The 20,543-nt window shown below is 45.2% G+C and overlaps 1 protein-coding gene across 1 annotated transcript; it reads left to right on the top strand.

The window, feature by feature from the left end:
* The first annotated feature begins 955 nt into the window (after nt 1-955).
* SAP130 (Sin3A associated protein 130kDa) lies at nt 956-20,523 on the top strand. The gene is made up of 19 exons (XM_014952182.1): nt 956-1,191; nt 1,579-1,737; nt 2,729-2,840; nt 4,366-4,490; nt 5,375-5,499; nt 6,064-6,214; nt 6,431-6,521; nt 6,813-6,917; nt 8,332-8,473; nt 8,729-8,850; nt 11,558-11,860; nt 12,924-13,101; nt 14,368-14,472; nt 15,212-15,573; nt 16,976-17,221; nt 17,533-17,658; nt 18,587-18,690; nt 19,381-19,494; nt 19,741-20,523. Exons 1-19 carry the CDS (start codon nt 1,081-1,083, stop codon nt 19,897-19,899), a joined length of 2,940 nt encoding a protein of 979 aa, XP_014807668.1. The 5' UTR covers nt 956-1,080; the 3' UTR covers nt 19,900-20,523.
* The last annotated feature ends 20 nt before the right edge of the window (nt 20,524-20,543 follow it).

Genomic DNA, 20,543 nt, shown 5'->3' with positions numbered 1-20,543 from the left:
GACCTGCCCCACCGCCCGGCCCCACCGGCGGCTCCACCGGCCTCATCGCCCCCGCCGCCGCCGCCGCAGGTAAGGGGGCGCCGGGTCCCGCGGGGGGAGGTGCCGAGACGAGGCGAGGCGGGGAGCCGTCCCGGTGCCTCGGCCGGGGGTCGGGGCGTGAGGATGAGCCGTCCCGTCCCGCCTCTCCCGCCGGGTACGGGAATGGTCGGTGCAGCTGGAGGCGGAGCCCCGGTTCCGGGCACTGCCGCCCCGGCCCGGGCCGCAGGTGTTGGGCAGGACACTGCGGGGAGCGGCTTCGCTTTTTTGGGGGGGATGGGGGGAGGAAGAGGGGTTATGCATGTTTTTCAGCCTGATATTCAGAGCCATAACACATTAAATGAAGAGTTCTTAAAAAACTACCCATTCGCTGTGGAACTCGAGGCCGGTTATTTACATAATTGGGCGTTTTCCGCTCGAAATAAAAATCGGTCAATCTCTGAAGAAGAGCTGCCGAGGGGAGCCGGGGTTGCCCGGCGTGGCTGGGGGGAGGAGGGGGGGTTATGCGTGTTTTTCAGCTTGATATTCAGAGCCATAAGACATTAAATGAAGAGTTCTTAAAAAACTACCCATTCGCTGTGGAACTCGAGGCCGGTTATTTACATAATTGGGCGTTTTCCGCTCGAAATAAAAATCGGTCAATCTCTGAAGAAGAGCTGCCGAGGGGAGCCGGGGTTGCCCGGCGTGGCTGGGCCCATCTCCTCTGAGGGGAAGCAGCTCCAGAGCTCCCAGGCTTCTCATCCTTGGGATACCCGTGATTGTAAGGGTGGATTTCTTCTATTTAGACTGTTTCTGCCGTCACCTCTCTGACCTGGTGGGTGACCAAGGGGAACTCGTTAACCTTTTTTTACCTTTTTCCTCAGAGTTCTCTTTTTTTTGGTCTTTTTTTTGTTGTTTTTTTTTTCTCTTTTCCCGCTAGTGAGCGATGATTCCAGCCGCGACTCAGAAGTTGCTCCCAGAGAGCACCTTGGCCCCGGTGGCTCCATACAGCCCCGGGAAGAGAAGCAGGAGCCGGTGGTGGTTCGGCCGTACCCCCAGGTTCAGATGTTGACACAGCACCACCCTGTCCAGTCGGCTGCCCCGGTGACGGTCACGGCACCACCAGCACATTTGACTCCGGCCGTCCCGCTTTCCTTTTCAGAAGGACTTATGAAGGTAACTGGGGCTCACAATTCGTTGAGGGAGGAGAAATACAATCTATATTGCAAGTTAAGAACGTTGAGAAAAAATAAATCCCGCCAAAAACTTCCCTGCTTTTGTTTCTTAAGCTTTTTGCTTGTGCTGACTGTACGCCGCCTCCTGGGTTGAGCTGTTCCCTATGACACCCTGAGGGCTTTGCAGTATCACAGCATTATTTTTGGGGGTGGGTGGGGTTTTTTTAATCTCTTAAGAGAAGAGTGATTTCAGTAAACTTAACCATATTTATCCTTGCGCAAAGGTGACTTTCTCTCCAGGCTGTGTCTCCCCTCAAAACCATTTCTGCTTCCGACAGTGACCTCTCATTTGGAGTTGCCAACATTTCTGTCTTTGTGTTTCTTGTAGCCTCCCCTGAAGCCCACCATGCCCAGCCGGCCCATCGCTCCTGCTCCACCCTCTACTCTCTCAGCTCCCACAAAGGTTCCTGGGCAAGTTACTGTGACCATGGAAAGCAACATACCGCAGGCTCCAACCATTCCCGTGGCAACAATCAGTGGGCAACAGGTCTGGGTTATTTTCTTTGGTTGGGTTTTTGGTTGTTTTTTTTTGCTCTGTTCCAGCTCACTGCATGGTCAGACCAGTATTAGTATTGGTACAACTAAGGTGGGCTCTTGAAGAAGGAGGGAAGGTAGAGAGGAGTGGGCTTCCCAGTTCGGTGGCCACTGGTTGCTGGATCAGAGCATTAAAGCTGAGGCTCAGGGATTCATCGCTGCAGTGTTCCTTAGTTCTTCTGGGAGTGGGACAGAAGAGACTGGTGAACAGTTCGTGGCTCTGCAGTGTGTTCTTATTAAACCACTAGTGACAAAATTTGAGGGAAGGGACGTAGATAATGCTTTAGAAACGTTTTTCCCCCTCTGAATTTCACAGCAGAGCCAGGCCTCGTGATTTGAAACTAGTTTGCCAGAACACTCATCACTTAAACCTCTGAAGTTTCAGGGGTTTGATGTGAAGTGCCTTTAGGTGGATTTGAGTTAGGCTGGCTGAGGGTCTGCAGCAGATTCAGTGGAGTTTTGTCCTCCTCCTGAATATCCTTGGGAAGTCCGGTGTTATTAGAAAATAGAATTAATTTGTTGCAGAATTTGGCAGGTTCCCACTATCCTCTTGATTTTACTGGAGAGTTGGTATGAATCTGTGCCTTAAAAGTCACTAATGGCAGAAGGGCCATCTCTCTGGTTGATGTGTGGGTGACTGCTGACTGAATGTCACCCACGTGCCAATCAGAAAAAAAAATAGATCAGTGAAACGGGATAAATGTTTACGTCTTGCACACACAGTGTCAGCAGGTTCTGTAACTTTATCCTGGATAAAGGATATCTGCCTCTTTCCCCACTCAGCTTGTAAAAGCAGGCGGCCTTGGTACAACACCAAGTATTTCTACAAAATCTCTTTTTTGTCCGTGGGACTCAGATATGGTAATGCTGTTAGCGTGGCTGTTAATTCTTGTCAAGGCAGCTCATCCTTTCTTTTGGGTGTTGTTATTTCTTAAACTCTGCAGGGCCATCCTAGTAACTTGCACCACATCATGGCTACCAACGTGCAGATGTCTATCATCAGAAGCAGCGCTCCTGGGCCTCCCCTACACATCGGGGCTTCTCACCTACCCCGAGGTAAGCTCTCACTGTGCCACCCCCACCTCCTGCTCACAGCCTCTCCAGGCAGGCACATCGGGCCTCCCCCTCTCTGCTAACACTTGAACTGATAAAGCTGCCAACATGAATCGGTGACTGCTGGCCTTTTCAGCATTAGGTCTCCTTCAGCCACGCAGGGCAGGACTGTGTGACGGTGTAGAAACTGCTGGCAGGTACCAGCATATCTCTTATTCCAGCTGTTAAAGCAGTGAGCACTTTGAAGACAAAATATCCACGGGTATAGACTGACCTGCCCTGCACAATGTCATGTAGGGTCTTGGTAGGAAGCGTTGTTCACCTGTGACAGTGGCACCTGTGCAGTTGTGAGGCGTGGTCTTGTACCCACTTGTGACAGGATCTCTTGTGCACTTTTGTGCATGGTAACATAGCATATTGTGTGCATTTGCTTGGAAAGGCTGGTGATGACTACAGCCTCTTGTCTCCCAGGGTTTTGGTGGCTACAGCTTATACACCAGGAGATCAGCCCCTTGAAAAGAATCCTGTGCTTAATACAGTCTGTCTGATTTCTGGCTGCAGTTTGACTTTAAAAAAAGCTTATGGGTTGGGTTTCCAGTTCAACTTTAAACTGATCTGAATTCAAAGTACCATTTATATATATATTTTTTTTTTCATATTTGATCTTGGTCACTCAAGAAAAGTAAAGACCTAATCTTTTCCTAGAGCAGGTGGAAGGACTGTGCAGCTTTATTTGTAATAGAAGTAAAATGTAGTTTTGTTCACTCAATTCTTGTGTGACAGCTGCCATAAACTTTGTATGTCGCTTAGTGCATGGTTTGTTTCGGTTTTTTTAATCCTGTTCTTATTCTCTCAGCTTGAATCTTACCTTTTGAGGGAATAATTTCAATTAGGGACATCTAGAGAAGCTCTGCAGTCTAGTCCATCAAATGATTTCAAGGCTATTTGCCTTTGACAGCAATTTCTTTTGATCAGGAGGCAGCCAACGGTAGGCGAATTAACCAAAGTCCTCTGCTGTTGTAGCTTTAAAAGTTGGTTGGGGTGGGTTTTTTTGTTTTGTTGTTCTTCTATTGGACATGTATTTTTCTTCAGAGCTTCATCAAGTGCAGGGAAATTATTGTTGGCATTAGGTGACTTATTTATGTATTAGCTCAGGGATTAAACTGTTTGATTTCTACTGACTATAAATCAGTATAAGGTGACTTATTTATGTATTAGCTCAGGGATCAAACTGTTTGATTTCTACTGACTCAGAATAAAAAAAGATTGGGTTTGCAATATAAGGTTATTATAGGGGAGTAAGAGGTATCAATAAAGACAGTTTGTTTAACGTAATACTTACCCTTCAACTACATAGTTTTGTGAACCTTATGAGTATCTGTTGTAAGCCTTACATTTAAACCACTGTTACCTGAACTGACATACGTAGGAAATAAATTAAAACTGAAAAACTTACCAGTTAATTGTCTCTGGTCATAATGGAGCCATCTGGGTGCCCGGTATTTAACGTGCTTGCTTTGTTTCCCAGGGGCAGCAGCTGCTGCAGTGATGTCCAGTTCTAAAGTAACCACAGTCCTGAGGCCAGCCTCCCAGCTGCCCAACGCGGCCACGGCTCAGCCAGCGGTTCAGCACATCATCCACCAGCCCATCCAGGCAGGTAGCAGCCAGGCAGCTCTGCGCAGCGCCGCCCGCCCGCTCCCACTTCTTCCTGCCACTTCACTTGTAATACCTCTGACTCTGTCTTTCCCACTTCTTCCTGCCACTTCACTTGTAATACGTAACCTGTGACTCTGTCTTTCTTGGGCTGGATGTTGTTATTTCTTCCAGTTCTTTGCCTTGGGTACCAGTTTCCAGTAGCGAGTAGGGAAATAGCTGCATCACTCCTGTGGTTTTTTTTTCTCTTTTGTGGCCTTGGTGCCAGAAATGGGGATTTTAACTGTCTCCAAAGTGCTGAGAAACTGGGAAGAGGATTTAGTTTAGATACACCCAAGTTTTAAAGTGTGGAAGATCGGACACAACATGCTCATGTTGATTTATTCTTATGTAGAATAAAAGAAAACAAATCTCACTTTAATATGCTTCTGCGTATCTCCGCTTATACACACGTCTAAGGAGAAGGTTGTAGATATCGTCTCCCCACACCAGTGCTAGTGTTCAATGTGAGGGTAAAGGGTTAAACACCTTTACTTTGTGCCTTGGATTAGGATGCCGATGTAATCACCTTTGACTTCCTGCATATACTTGGATCAGAGTTTCTGTTCTTTCTGAAGGGAACTGACCTTTGGGGTTTTTTTCTTAAAGACCTTCAAGAGATCCGGTGTTGTTAACTGTGTTGGTTACTGATTCCTATGATGTACATGCTTTGAAAGCCAGGACATAGGAGCTTGCAGATCAAGTCAGAAAGACTGGAAATGTCTTAAGATGTCAAAACTCAGTGATATGATGTAGAAAAAACAGTTTTAGCCAAGTAATTCCTAGTTATTATCTAAATAGCAGAATTTCTTTTCTGATGGTGTCTGTCTGACTTGTTTTTATAGTCTCGTCCTCCCGTGACAACTTCAAGCACTATTCCTCCAGCTGTGGTGGCAACTGTCTCAGCCACACGAGCTCAGTCCCCTGTTATAACTACAACAGCAGCGCATGCTACGGAATCAACCCTCAGGTAAAGACCCTCTGAAATCTGTAGTGCTTTGACTTTTCAGAGGCTGCAGGAAGGGGAAGCATCCATGAGCTGATGTTTCAGCTGGATGATGTTAATCATACAGAGCTGACAATCTTCCAGATGTGGGGTGGTACAATACAAACGTAGCAATGCTCACACAGTGCAAGTGCTTTCAGTTCTGTGAATAAAAATGACTACAAATGTGAACCGTTACTTTGAGAGAGAGAGAGCTTAATGTTGTGGGAAGCTGTGGCTTATTCAGCCCGTCTTTTCTATGAAGCCACAGTGGAAAAAAAATGATACACGAATGTTGAAAAGCATCCTTGAGAGAAAGTCTTTTTTATGAGCTGACAGGAGTTATAGATAAGTCTGCCCTCCTAGTTGGGTACTTAGAGAAGATGGGGACAGAGCAATGTAGTTAAAATAATAAATTTGACTGTGTATTTGATCGTGGAGCTGGTTTCAAAGTGACAGAGTCCAAGGCCTCATGTGTGTCCCTGCGTGTTATCTTTCCTGCCCGGTATCCTGGTGGTTATCTTCATACCTATTTCTCCTTCTCTCCAGTCGACCCACGCTGTCAATCCAGCAGCACCCGCCCTCGGCAGCTATCAGCATCCAGCGGCCTGCGCAGCCCAGGGACACGGCCACGCGCATCACACTACCCTCTCACCCGGCCATAGGAACACAGAAGCCACAGCTCCACACCATGGCTCAGGTAAACTCCAAGAAGGGGTGGGGGGGGGAAAAACCACCCAACAAACCCTCTTGCTGCTTCTAGACATCTCTTTTGTTTCTTTCTTTTCTTTTCTTGGGAAAAGAGTTAGTATGATGTTAAAAGTTCATGTTCTTTACAGCCCAGCATGATCCCGTACTAAGTAAATATTTTAAAGTTGCTTGTTTTCACTTGAAGATTTTTCTTTTCTTTTCATAGAAAACCATTTTCAGTACCGGTACTCCAGTGGCAGCAGCAACAGTGGCACCTATTTTGGCAACGAATACGATTGCTTCAGCAACCACAGCTGGTGAGTATTCGTGGTGCTAATGGGGGAGAGCTGTGGGGTGCAGGTTTTGTTGGGTTTTTTCTTGTTCTTTGTCCTTGAAGATGGGACCCGATTACCTTTGAGGAATTATTTATGGTAAAGACTGCACTTGGAAGTGCGTGAGCAGACTTTGGGAGAGAAATTGCTGAGTTCTTTGGGGAGGTTTGTCTGGGTTGGGGTTTCCCCCCACCTCTTTATTTGGCTGTAGATACACTGGTGGAATAGGGTTCTGTAGAAAGATCTTGTATGGTTTTGTTTGTTTTTTTCCTTTAGGTTCTGTGTCTCACACCCAAGCGCCTACAAGCACCATTGTCACCATGACAATGCCCTCCCATTCTTCCCATGCTACAGCTGTCACGACCTCAAACATCCCAGTTGGTGAGTGATTTCAGTTTTAAGGAGAGCGTGTAACTGATGCTTCCATTTCGTGTTTATGCTGGTAGTGTTGGTGCACATCAGCAAATTAAGGAGGGGAAGAAAATCGGTTCAAGCTGGGAGAAACCAATTAACAGATCTGCTGTGGCATAGCTTTTTTTTAATACCAGGAAGAAACTGATGTTCCAGGAGGAATAAATAGTAAAATGGCTCATGAACTTACTCAATTGAATTTGTAGACAAACTTGGGCCTTCTGGCATTTTAGAGCCCGCACTGTAAACTCTAGGAGTTGCAACTGCTTGGTGATAGAATATGGCTTTCATAGTTGATTTTGTATGTTCCTTCCTGTGCTTTTTGAGGCATCAGCCTCGTCGAGGTGGTTACTGTGTGCATTAGGAGGTAAATGCACTGTGGTCTGAAGGTGGGAAACTTACTTGCCTAGATGTGGAATCTGCCAGAGATGCTTCCTGCAGAGCTGCATAAGTTTCCTTTTGCTCATCTCTCTCTTCCGGCTGATTTCCTTCTTTGTTTGTTTGAAATCTTGTAATATCTTTCCCTCATCTCTCTCTTCCGGCTGATTTCCTTCTTGTTCTTTTGAAATCTTGTACTATCTTTCCTCTAGGAGTTGCAACTGCTTGGTGATAGAATATGGCTTTCATAGTTGATTTTGTATGTTCCTTCCTGTGCTTTTTGAGGCATCAGCCTCGTCGAGGTGGTTACCGTGTGCATTAGGAGGTAAATGCACTGTGGTCTGAAGGTGGGAAACTTACTTGCCTAGATGTGGAATCTGCCAGAGATGCTTCCTGCAGAGCTGCATAAGTTTCCTTTTGCTCATCTCTCTCTTCCGGCTGATTTCCTTCTTTGTTTGTTTGAAATCTTGTAATATCTTTCCCTGCCAAAAATTTTCAAGGAGTGAAGTTGTATCTTGATGCATCAGTGTTTCCTGTACAGCTTTTGTAGGTGTTTTCTTCCTTTTCTTGGCCTCTGTCTATGTATGTCTCTGTCTGCCTTGATCTCATTTCCCTTGCTCTGTCAAGTTCTGCTTTGAAAACTTGGATAAGGACGTTCTTGACAGCAGAAAAGATTTGGCTGATCCTAAGGACAAGAAAAAAAAAATTCATTTGAGCACTAGAGTAACTTGATCTGTTAGCAAATATCATTTATATATGCATTTATAATGTCCACTTATTCTGGTACAAATAGATAAAAAATGCCTCATTTCCCTTGTTTTTTCTTCCTATTGAGGAAACTTGTCATCACTGGATAGGAAATCATCTGGGGATGGGGTGGTTTTTTTATTGGCAGGGGGCAAGGGAGGAATACTGGGGGCTTTGCCAGGAGAATTAATCTTGCTTTTCCAGCTTCTGCCAACTTTTCCTTTGATTGTTAACTGATTACATGTTTGTCTTTATGCAGCTAAAGTGGTTCCTCAGCAAATCACGCATACTTCTCCCCGGATTCAGTCTGATTACACAGCAGAGAGGAGTAATCTCATACCCCTCTCTAGTCACCGGGCATCACCAAACCCAGTAGCAATGGAAACCAGAAATGACAACAGGTAGGGAAATAATAGCTCTGGGAATGAGAGTGTGTGTTTTTGTGTGCCTCACTGCTGTTCTAGGTTCTGAGATGCTGGAAATAATGTGTTTTTAAAACCCTGTGTGGGGATTTGGTAGTTTTGAATGAATGATGATGGCTGAGATACTTGCTGGCTTATGAGAGTTGGGATGATGAAACTCAGTGAGTGGCCCAAAGGCTGAAGATGAACAGTTGAAATGGTGTGTGTAATACTTGCTCTCTCTGATGCCCGTAGGCAGTCGGTGCCTGTCCAGTTCCAGTATTTCTTACCAACCTACCCACCCTCTGCCTACCCTCTGACTGCGCACACCTACACCCCCATCACCAGCTCCGTGTCCACCATTCGCCAGTATCCAGGTGAGACAAGCTCTGGGGCAAGTGGAGTTTGATGCTTTGTTTGGTTGTTGGCTTATGCCTCAGCTTTAGCAGTGGGAGAAGCAAAGAGGCTTTTATGCCTCACTCTGACCATTTGTCACAAAATGTCTTCAACTTGTTAGCTGAGAGGAAAACTCATGGTAGGGGGAAAACTCATTGAACTACTTCAGAGACCTGCTAAATACAGGTAACAACAGTTTTCTCAGCAGCTTCACTTCTGATATCCAAGGGTTTCCATCTCTATAAGTTAAAGGTTTGGATTCCACAAATCAAAACAATGAAACTCCTCCAAACCAAACCAGTTCTTTGGTGCCTGTCTATTTCCTAGTGTTCTGAGAATCCCACTTTCAACTCTTTCAGCATGAATGTGTGTGAATGAGGGAGAAACCTGAACCAGAAGTAGGGGAAAAAAAAAAAAGCTGCATTGCACACTCCAGTATTCCTTTTAAAAAAAAATAAATAGGGCAATTAACATGTTTGAACTGTTGCAATAACTTACAGAAGTAAAAAATTAAGTGTAACGTAAGCCCATGTAGTCAACCCAAACTTATGTCATTCTCTGTGCCAAAATTTGGAGTGCTTTTACCGTACTGAGTGGTGTGGGACTGTTCTCTCTCACATGGTAATCACGAGCCCTTGAATCCTGATTGGGATTTGAATTTTCATGCAACATCTGTGTCTGCTGGCAGCACGTCACCCTTGAGCAGTGTAGAGGGAATGTGGAAGGATATCGAGGTGGCAAAGGTTTGCTGAATGGGAAAATACACATGGGGTGGATGAGTTACCAGGGCCTGCTCTTTCCATCACTGAAATTCCAGTGAAAAGTTGCAAGTCCTGACTGTAAGTCATGTCAGGAATTGAGGTGGGCCTCAGGATGATTAAAAGGGCCAAGTGAGCTTCTTTTATACCTTCCTGCACTTTGGCTGAAGGTTTTAAAGGAGAATGTGCAGGTGAGTGGTGTCAGGAGCTGTGGTTGGGGAGTGGTTACAGAGCCCCTGATAGAATGTGACTGCAGACTGTCAGGAGTTTGAGTTTTAGTAGCATATTGGGGTGATTGATGGTAGGCTAATGCTAATTTTTTAAAAAGCACATCGAGATGGTTCAGCAGGAGCTCATTGACAGAGACATGTTGCTTGTTACATTGATTTGAAGCCTCAGTTGAAGGTACTAATTATGGCAGTAACAGGTGACAACTCAAAGCAGAGGATACAAGGTATAACAAGGGATCACAGAATTGTTGGAGTTGGAAGGGACCTTCTAGAGATCATCCAGTCCAACTTCCCTGCCAAAGCAGGATTGCCTGGAGCACATTACTCAGGACTGCATCCAGGCAGGTCTTGAAAATCTCCAGAAAAGGGGACTCCACACCGTCCCTGGGCAACACCCAAAGTGCAGAGGAGGCTTTTTAAAAGATCTTCGAGGTAAGGAGTGTCAATAAGGAATTTTGAGGAAGGATTTTGGCTTTCCAAAGGGTGGTTGTGTTTATGCAGGATTTTGTTGGATTTTTGTTGTTCTGCTGCAACAAAAGTGGTTTGCATAAGGTGTTCTACTAAGAGAATTAATGTGCCATAGTTTATGCAGAAGCCATTTTCAGGGAGCCGGTGCCAGATTTCAGAGTTTTGACAGCTATTTTTAGAGTGTCTTTGTCAGCACAAGAACTTCATGGAAATCCTGTGACAATGACAAAACCAGCTGGTTCTGCGATGAGAGGGCTCTCCATTGTTAGCAAGCAGGTCCTTTGTCGGCAAGTTCGCACGTTGGTTCTGTGTGTGGCTGCAGAAATCCTGGTAACTGCCCTGTAAAGACTGGAAATCTGGAGATGCAGGAACTGCAGGTGGTCTGACAGCACCCTGGGGGAAAAAGTAACGCACTGTAGAATGGAGCTGGAAAAATGTTATCAGAGTTGCTTAGAGCTGTAAATTCGAACGAGTGAATTGAACTTCTTGGAACAGGTGCTTCATTGGGAACATTGTTCTGCCGCAAGAAGATTTTGAAGATTTCGTGTTCATTTTAGCTGCAGGATCCAGCCCGTAATTGCAGCCCCTGTTCTGGGTCGGATAAGATTGTACTCAGCTTCAGAACAGTTTGTCCACTTGTGCTAAGGAAAATTTCTCTTATATTGATGTGGCTGGGGAAAGGGGGTAAGGAAGCAAGCCCTGTTTTAAGGTATTTCTGCTTGAGTCTCTGCTTTCTCTGTCTGCTTTGGTATAGTCAAAGGTTTGGAGAGTTTTTTAATTGATGTAACGATAAGCTCTGCAGAAAGACTGTCTTTTCAAAATAAATAGCTTAGGCTTCTGATTTATTTATTAATTTTTTTAAGGCAGGAAAAATGCGAAGTGTTGGTACTTAGAGGCTTTGTAAAATAAGATAGTGAGCAAAAATAGTGGACAAATTTCTACGACTGGAAGCTGGGTACAAATGTGATTTCAGCCTAACTTTAAAAGTAGGGTTAAACTTCAACTTTTCTCTCGTTGCCGTTGGAAACAGAAAATGGAGTGGAAGTAAACAGTAATATTTCATTCTTCTGGCAGACAATCTGGCCACTCTCAAATTTATTAGTGCTCCAGCCAGGCTGGAAAACTTAATTTTTTCAAAGCGAAGTAGTTTTTAAAAGTAAATCTTTGAGCGAGGGGGAGGCGAGGCCACCCACCGGGCAGGCGTGACGAGGTGTCTGTGTCGCTGCCCCCAGTTTCAGCCCAGGCCCCCAACTCGGCCATCACGGCTCAGACCGGCGTCGGAGTGGCCTCCACCGTCCACCTCAACCCCATGCAGCTGATGACCGTGGATGCCTCCCACGCCCGTCACATCCAGGGCATCCAGCCGGCACCAATCAGCGCCCAGGGCATCCAGCCAGCACCAATCAGCGCCCAAGGCATCCAACCGGCACCAATCGGGACGCAAGGACTCCACCCCGCCGCACCAATCGGCACGCAGGGGCTGCAGCCAGCACCAATCAGCGCTCAGCAGCCGCAGGCCGACACCAAGACTTCAGGTAAGGGCCACCAGCCAAGTCCATGCCTTGGACCTCACCACAGCAAATGAACTTCCACCCTACAAATTTGGCTCATTTTTTGTTGTTGTTTTTACTCCAATTTTGATGGTGTTCTGGTTTCTCCGGAAACTAGTGGACACTAAATACACCCAAACGCATATTTTCCCAGCAAATATTTTTTTAGCTGTTTCTTAGTTTATTTTTTAAGCCTACTGGGTGGAGTGTGTACGCAGCCTTGAATGGGTTACTTCAGTGGAAAAGACTGGTACTCCCTGAGCTTAAATAATTCTTTTCAGTTTCCTGAGTGGGAAAAGTCATTTACAATAAACGATGTTCTCCAAACTGTTCCGGCTACGCATTAGATGACAGTAGCAATTAAAATATGGCCAGGTACCTTCAGCAGTTGGTAACCTCATCTCAGACTGTGATAGAAACCATCTTTCCTTAAAAATGACTGGTCTGATGAAAGCCCAACAACTTCCTGAAGAAATGGGATATGGCAACCCAGAGAATAGGCCGCTTCAAAGCTGGCAGACGTATTGTGTGGTGACTTCCCAACTGTCTAAATGCTCTGCATCATTTAGTTGGCCAAACACTCTTTGGCAGAAGGTGAGGAACATAAACATAGGTGATGGTGCTTGCTTACAAGTGGCACGTGTTGCCACGTAGGCTCTACCAGGGGTGGTATTCTGTTGTCCCAGTTGTGTTGGTGGTCTCCCTAGTGATTTCTGCGTTTTCTGTTTCTTCTGGAATAGATTATTTCCCTAGCAGCAGTTGTTAGGCAGTAGGTAGGTTCCGTCTTCCAGCAGCAGTTGTTAGGCAGTAGGTAGGTTCCATCTTCCATCACTGAATCTACAGAAGATTCAGTGATCAGATTGCTCGTAGCAAAGGTATTGCTTATGAACAAGACTGAAAGCGCCGCAGATAAGTTGAGGGAGTCAAGGGAGCACGGACCAACCCGTGCTCTGCAGACACCTGCTTTGTCATCACGTTTCCTCAAGTAACTGCTGCTTTTTTCCCTCTCTGTCCTTCTCTCTGCTATCTCCATGTCCATCCTTCCCAGCAGTAGTCTTGGCAGATGGAGCCACCATCGTAGCCAATCCTATTAGCAACACCTTCAACACGGCTTCGGCAGCAACTACGGTTGTGCAAACCCATAGCCAGAGCGCCAGTGCCAGTGCCCCTGCCCAGGGCTCTTCCCCACGCCCCAGCATCCTCCGCAAGAAACCAACCACGGATGGGTGAGTAGAACTCAAGATGACACGTGGGCAACACTTTGGTGCAATCTAGCCTGGCTAAAAAGCAATCATTTCCGTGGAGATAAGTTCTAGGAGGTTCTTCAGTCAGCGGTGGCTGTGGGCAACCTGCTGACCTGTGATATGCACTGCTTTTCCTCCCCCAGGGTAGGGTATACTTTTCTCTGGCTGTCAGTAATGAAATGAGGAGAAGGACAGTTTGTGTCCTAGCTCTTGAAAGTGACCTTTTGAGGGAAAGTGGATTTGAGGCTTTCTTGCTTAGTGTAATGAAACCAAAGAGTTTATAACCTACTAAAATTAGAATTCCATGCTTTGTCTTCAGTGCTTTTCTTAGAAGAATATGTGGTTGAGTAGAAAGGATGGGATTAGTACCCTGCTGGGAAATCTGATTAGAAAAAAAGGGAGGGAGTAACTTAAACTCTTAAAACATTTTATGTTGTCTGTCTGATTTTTTTTTTTTTTAAATGCCTGAATAAAGAGGCAAGAGACAGCTTTTGAATTAACAACGCATTTCCTGCAAACTAACAACTGAAAATGTTTGGAACTGGTATGTCCTATGAGACTAAAATTGCCTATATTTTTTTTTTTTTATTTGGGTGGAAACCTTTTTTTAAGGCAGAGAAGCTGCAGGCTGTAAAACTTAAACAGAAATTAAAGAAGCAGAGGCAGATCACAGAAATAATGTTTCCATTTGAGAGGTTGATTATTTTGGACAACAATTTGACTTCCAGCCCCACAGGAGACTGAATTTAGCCTCTAAAGTACTTTCTGTATTCATCCCTGTGCTGCTCAATGTCCACACAGGGCTTGAGGTCTTGGAGTCATGCTTTGACACAGTCAAGCCCACCTGAAGGAAGCAGATGCCTTTCCAAGCACCGTTTAGTTCCAGATGATCTGCTTGGTCTTGGAATGGTGGTGGAGGACAGTGGCCTGACCAGACCTCCCCTTGTCTGCTGTTGGAGCCTGGCAGCTCAGTCAGATGCTCTGACTGGTGGGGTGAAAGTAAAGCTGGCGTTATTAGGAGAAGTCCTAAACAGGGGTGAGACCAGGCCAGACTAACTAATCTTTTATCTTAAAAGAAAATGCAACATAACATCTAATTTGAAAAGTAAAATGAGGCTCTCTGTAGCAAGTCAGTTATACTGAAGACAGTGCAAGATACAGCTGTAACTCCTGTCCTGGTTTGGGCAAGAAAGGGCTGATTCCTTGCATCAGGGAGCTGGGAATCTTAGATGTGTCTGTCTCTCCCAGGCTGGCAGTCCGGAAAAGCTTAATTCCACCTCAGCCACCTGAAGTAGCCAGCACACGTGTCGAGAGCACTATGCGAAGCACATCTGGATCACCAAGGCCTGCTGGGTAAGACTTTAGGAAACAACCAACTGCATCATAGTAATTTCTTTTTTTTTGTGTGTGTGTGTATTCTTTGGCTTTGGAGCGTTGTCCTTTCTTTTGGAAAACTTAATCTATTTTGAATTTGTCATTGTAACGACTTTGGACAGAGTTGACAGGTTCTGCTGCTGTGAAGCTGAGGCAGTAATAGCCTTTTAAAAGATGTGGTCATGAGCTTTCATAGAAACAAACAAAAAAACATCGTGAAGGATAGACCTTGAAACTTTTTTTCCATAATACTTAGAAATTAATGCTGAGGAATGGTAAATGGAGCTTCGACCCTGCTTCATTTGAGTTCAGTGGCTTAACAGTTATAAAATCATAACTTGTAACCCACAGTGGGAGCTCTTGCAAATGGAGCATGGGGGGCAGTACGGCTTTGGGTCAAAGTACCTGTTGTTACTCTGCAGGGTGAAACTCTCTTGCTCCTTTTACAAGTATTTTGAAGTTACCTGGAATTAGCCATCAGATTTGCTTATTACAGTGTTTGGAAGAAAACAGCATCTATAATAAATAAAAAAGATGAGAAAGGGAGTGGAAGAGGAAATGTAACTGTGAGATAACACCTTCTCCTGTTGTTAAACACGTCGCTGAGCCAGGTGTTGCTTGTGGGTGCAGGAAGGACTGGGTAGCCTGAACCCAGTGGTAGGTGGTCGTGGCTGAGATGCAGTTAACTTCAGTTTGTTCCTCTTTTTTTGTGTTGCAGTGCCAAGCCAAAACCTGAAATCCATGTGTCCATGGCCACCCCAGTCACTGTGTCTATGGAGGCAGTGTCTAATCAAGGCGGCGAGCAGCCCACCATCGCGGTCCCCCCCACCTCCCAGCAGCCCCCCTCTGCCATTCCAACAATCATCGCAGCAGCCAGTCCCACCTCCCAGCCTGCAGCAGCTCTCTCCACCATTCCAGGAGCTGTCCCGGCCGCTCCACCAACTTCTACCACCATTGTGGCGGCCCCTGCTCCTCCATCAACCATGAGCGGTGCCCTGTCAGCGGTGCTGGGTCCTGCGGTGCCAGAGATAAAAATCAAAGAGGAGGTGGAGCCTATGGACATCATGCGACCAGTATCTGGTAGGTGGTAGTTAATCATCAGGTTGTTTCTTTTGTTGTTGAGACAGTGGAGAAATTAGGAGGATTTCAACACATCCATCCCCAAAATGAAATTGCATATCTTTCATGGCAGCACAGAACACCCGTCAAAGGCTTCCCTATCCCTTGTTGACTCATGAAGTTGTTCTTTGCTTTCTCCCTAATCTGCCATGATATCACGTGTTATGGGGACTGCTTTGTTCATGTTCAAACGATCCAACTCTGAAGAGTCTGAGTGAATTCCTTCCTTAAAACGCACATGCTCTGCAGCAGCATCAATATATTATGGATCAGTTTGGTTAATTCAAGTTTTCTCACCAATCCCACTGTTCAGGTCCAAGGGCTTTTCTTGTGTATAAAGAATTACTGCCCAGAGTCACTTCATAGGGCCCTCCTGTGATTCATGGATATTTTTCTTTAAAACTTTTATAAATACTAATTATATTGCCTTACTTATCCAGCTTGGCCGTAGTCCCTATCAAATGGTATGAACATTCAGATCCTTATGGATCTCAGGTCGAGCACATGCAGTGACAAAATGATGCAAATGGTTCCCACATTCATGAGTATCAGAGTTCTGGTTTAGTTGTTGGGTTTATCCATCTCCTTAAAGCTGCATGTTGTTCTGTGATGAAAGAAGCTGCTTGCTCCAGGTGTCTCTGGAGCACAGGCAGATAGCGTTCAGGTCTTTGGGGTTCTTCTGTCCCTTACTGGCAATGGTGGGTATGCCAAATTGTCAAGAGATCCTATCCCAGAACATTTTTGCTGTGGCATCAGTCATGGCTGATTGAGTTTTTCCCTCCAAATGTCAAGGAGTGTTCCCTCAAGCCACCTGCCACTCTGCTGCCCACCTTCAGGGTGTGCAGATTGGTGCAGAAACCTACTGACGTGACGCTGTTGACTCAGCAGTACAAGTAGGACCTTGCAAGGAGAGGGCTGCAGTCCTGTTTGATTGCATATGACTCTCCTGTTACAAGAGGAAAGGGACTTGCTCGCTACTGACTGATCCAGGCTGGCACGTGTACAAAGATCCCTGTTTACTGTAAAACAGGAGAGATGTTAGCATGGATTCCTTTTTGTAGCATTAAACTGACATAAACTTCAAATGTGAAGGAACTGAGGGACAGTTTTCTCTGCTGTCATTCTTTATACTTTTGTTTACAAGACGCTAAAGAACTTAGTGTATAGGCTTGTCCTAGCAATTGCTCCTGGCTTAATATCTGGCCGCCTACACACATGGAGCTGTAGTGCTCTTAAACTTCACTCTCCTCACAATGCACTGAGACAGGAACTACTGTTGGAGGTAATGTTCAGACAACGCTCATGTGTTACCTTTACCCTGCTGATGGTTTGGGTTCTTCTCCTCTTTCTTCCTTCTCAGCAGTCCCTCCTTTGACTACAAGTACTGTGTCCCCGTCTTTGGCATTGCTGGCCAACAACCTTTCGATGCCTCCAAGTGATTTGCCACCTGGTGCCTCCCCGAGGAAGAAACCCCGTAAGCAACAGCACGTCATTTCCACAGAGGAAGGGGACATGATGGAAACAAACAGCACCGATGATGAGAAATCCACTGCCAAAAGCTTGCTGGTAAAGGCAGAGAAGCGCAAGTCTCCTCCAAAGGAGTATATAGGTAATGTCATCTCTAATGGTTTGGGGTTTTTTTTTCCTATTCGAATGTCTTGATTTTTGTTTCTCAGAGAAGGCGCTCTGTCATTCTCCTGCTTTGAAAATATAAATAATACAGAAACCAAGTATCTGTTTCTCAGCACTTTCTGTATAGCGACGTTCAGGGGAAATAACCTTTCTTGATAGATAAAGCATTTTGTATGAGGTGGTGCTTACTGGTCCTCTCCTGGAGTTACTGTGTCATCCTCATCTCCCACTTTCACCCATTTAATTAAAGGAGGATAATAACACAGTTCTCCCTGCATCCTTTTCTAGATGAAGAAGGTGTAAGATACGTCCCTGTGCGTCCAAGGCCACCTATCACATTGCTCCGTCATTACCGCAATCCTTGGAAAGCCGCTTACCACCACTTCCAGAGATACAGCGACGTCCGCGTGAAAGGTCAGTCTCTTTCTTGCAGGCTGACAGTTTCACTCGTCTGGGATGAGCCATTTCAGCTGTACCTCCTAAGGGTGTCTTAGGAGCACTTAACTGGTGTTTGTTGATAAGCAATCCCACATAAAGGTTTTGATTGCAATTTGGAAGACCAGGCTTGATGAAGTAAGCTAGTGACTTCCATTAGCTAGACATTGCCTTGAGAGCACAAGAGATTTAGGCAGAGGAGAGAAGAAGGGAATGATCTTAGATAGAGCTAGCTGTAATTCTGTAAAAAAAAAAAAAAATAAAGAAAAATCCTATAGTGATCAAGAAGTGTATTCACATACAGTGATAGAAACTTAATAAAGAACGTCACCCTTCAATTACATTGATGAGCTGTGGTGATGTGCTGCAGATTAATTTTCCGAGTCCCTTACTATCTAACAAACTTGCCAATTTAATCAAAGATATTCTTGACTTAGCATAACTAGTCTTGTTAACTAACAAATGGACTTTTAAAGGTTGTGGGTTTTTTTTTTCTAATATGAGGAAAACAGAGATCGGATACTGGCTTTTAGGGTTTTTAGCTTGTATCTTAGAATTATTAAGCAGACTGGGGTCTTGTGACTGTAAATACCTGAAGGAGGGAGTAGATACATATTTTAGCGGTAGAGGATGGACCCTTTACTTTTTCATGCAGGATGTTTGAAACACTACATCCTTTAAATGGGGGAAAAAATGGGTTATAATGCCATTTTTCTGGAAATACAGATAATAAATGAGAGCAGCGGGCAGATACGTAGCTGTTCTCCTGTTTGAATCAAAACATTGCCCATCCTCATTCATTAAGATGTATGGAGAGCAGGATTTGGGTTAGTGCTTTTTTTAGAGAAGCGAAGCCTGGCAAACTCCTGAAATCTGAATAACGTTTCTTTGTCTTTCCCGGTGGCAGAAGAGAAGAAGGCTATGCTGCAGGAGATTGCCAATCAGAAGGGTGTATCCTGTCGTGCACAAGGGTGGAAGGTCCATCTCTGCGCGGCACAGCTGCTGCAGCTGGTAGGTGAAGGGGGCTTGCCAGCTTCCTACAGCGTGGGGGAACGCGGAGTTGTGTAAGACAGGAGGATGTATTTACAAACTCAGTACATGCTCATCTGACAGGGGGAAACCATAAAGGAGCTTGGTGTGTAGCGCCCAAAGGGAGTGGGACATGTTTTCCCCTTTCTCAGGAATGTGGCGTTAAGTGGCTTGGAAACAAAGAGTGTTGGTTTTGATCCAGACATAAGAGCTGATGTATTTTGTACAGATGATCAAAATTGGCAACTCCCTCCTGCTGATGCACAGGTCTGAAGAAGCGTCTGTTTGGGATGGTGCGGCTGATCTGAGGAGGCAGCACTGATCCACATTCCTGGATGCTTCTGTTTCAGGTTGGGGGTGAGGTAGGTGCTCTGCATTCTAGCACCAAACTCCCCAAAACCTCTGCATTCCTGGAATAGTATTGTGAGAAGTAGGGGAAGCAGTTCTGGTTAGGATCCATGTTTGTTCAGAAGTGGAGCAATCCTGTAACTAGGATGTCAGTAAGAACGATAGCGCCACACTCTACCTCAGAGGCTCCATCTTCTGAATTACTAACATGAGCAGCTGAGAGGGGAACAGAATGACCATCTTCTCTGTGTAGCTTTCTTAAAGCGGGCGAATGTTTTTCTGGGCTAGTGGTGAGCCTTCTCATGGAGTGCTGATGTCTTTTAGACAAACCTGGAGCACGATGTGTACGAGAGACTGACCGCCCTGCAGGAGGGACTCATCCCTAAGAAAAAGGCAGCGACCGACGACGACTTGCATCGAATCAATGAACTGATACAGGTAGGTTCCTTGGCCTCCCAACCCAGCAGAACTCCTTTACCCTTAACTACAAAATACTCCACTGAGGTTAGTAAGAGATAAAGCTGGCTATTTTTAAAAAAAAAACAAAACACATAGGTAGCCTTCCTGTGTTTCCATTGCCATCAGTTACAAGTGATGGAAAACAATACACAATTGTTAGGAAAAGGTACAGCAATCCTTTGCACCAGATGATCCGCTGTTAATGACGATGGTGTTTCATTTCAGGGGAATATGCAGAGGTGTAAACTTGTGATGGATCAAATCAACGAGGCTCGAGACTCCATGCTGAAGGTCTTGGATCACAAGGATCGTGTTTTGAAGCTTCTAAACAAGAATGGAACTGTCAAGAAAGTATCCAAATTAAAGCGGAAGGAGAAGGTGTAAAGCTGGAATAATGCCTCTGGAAATGGAGAACTTGTACAGAATGGAGTTGAAGCTTTTTGTAGTTTGGGTTTATTTTTAAGCAGAGCATCTGAATAAAAAGGATGAGTTTAGGGAACAGATGGCAACAGATGGACATGTGAAGCCTGGTGACCTGAAGGGATTGTCACTGATCTGTCATAATGAACAAAGATTTCTCTCAGGCTCATCCCTTTTTAAAGTCTTTCCAGTCCCATTTGTTTAACCCTCCTGTTGTGTCGGTGCCTACTAATTGGAACTAGTGATGCAACGTGTGGTGGGCAGTGCTCTCCTTCCCTTCTGCAGTTTAGGGGTAAATGTACACAAGGTGTGTTTACACCTGTAACGCAGGAGAAGATTCTGCAGGGGACACCAGGAGGGTGACAACACAGGTATCGACCCAGACAGCTGCCATGCCTCAAAGCATTGAAAATTACACTGCTTTCAGTTACCCCATTCAGTTCTTGTTCTTCTGACCTTCCAGTGTCTGAAGTAGCCTTCTCAAACCAGTGCCACTGCACTAGGAGATCTGCCACATTCAAAATCTCCAATGGCTCGGAAGTCCTAGCTGTCAAGTTAAAAAAAAAAAAAAAAAAAAAAAAACCCAAAAAAAAAAAAAATAAAAAAAA

Source organism: Calidris pugnax, unplaced genomic scaffold, assembly GCF_001431845.1.
Source record: "Calidris pugnax isolate Ruff unplaced genomic scaffold, ASM143184v1 scaffold232, whole genome shotgun sequence".
Taxonomy (NCBI): Eukaryota; Metazoa; Chordata; class Aves; order Charadriiformes; family Scolopacidae; genus Calidris; species Calidris pugnax.
The sequence above is the reverse complement of the archived record's forward strand: the minus strand, read 5'-3'. Positions and strand labels throughout refer to the sequence as shown.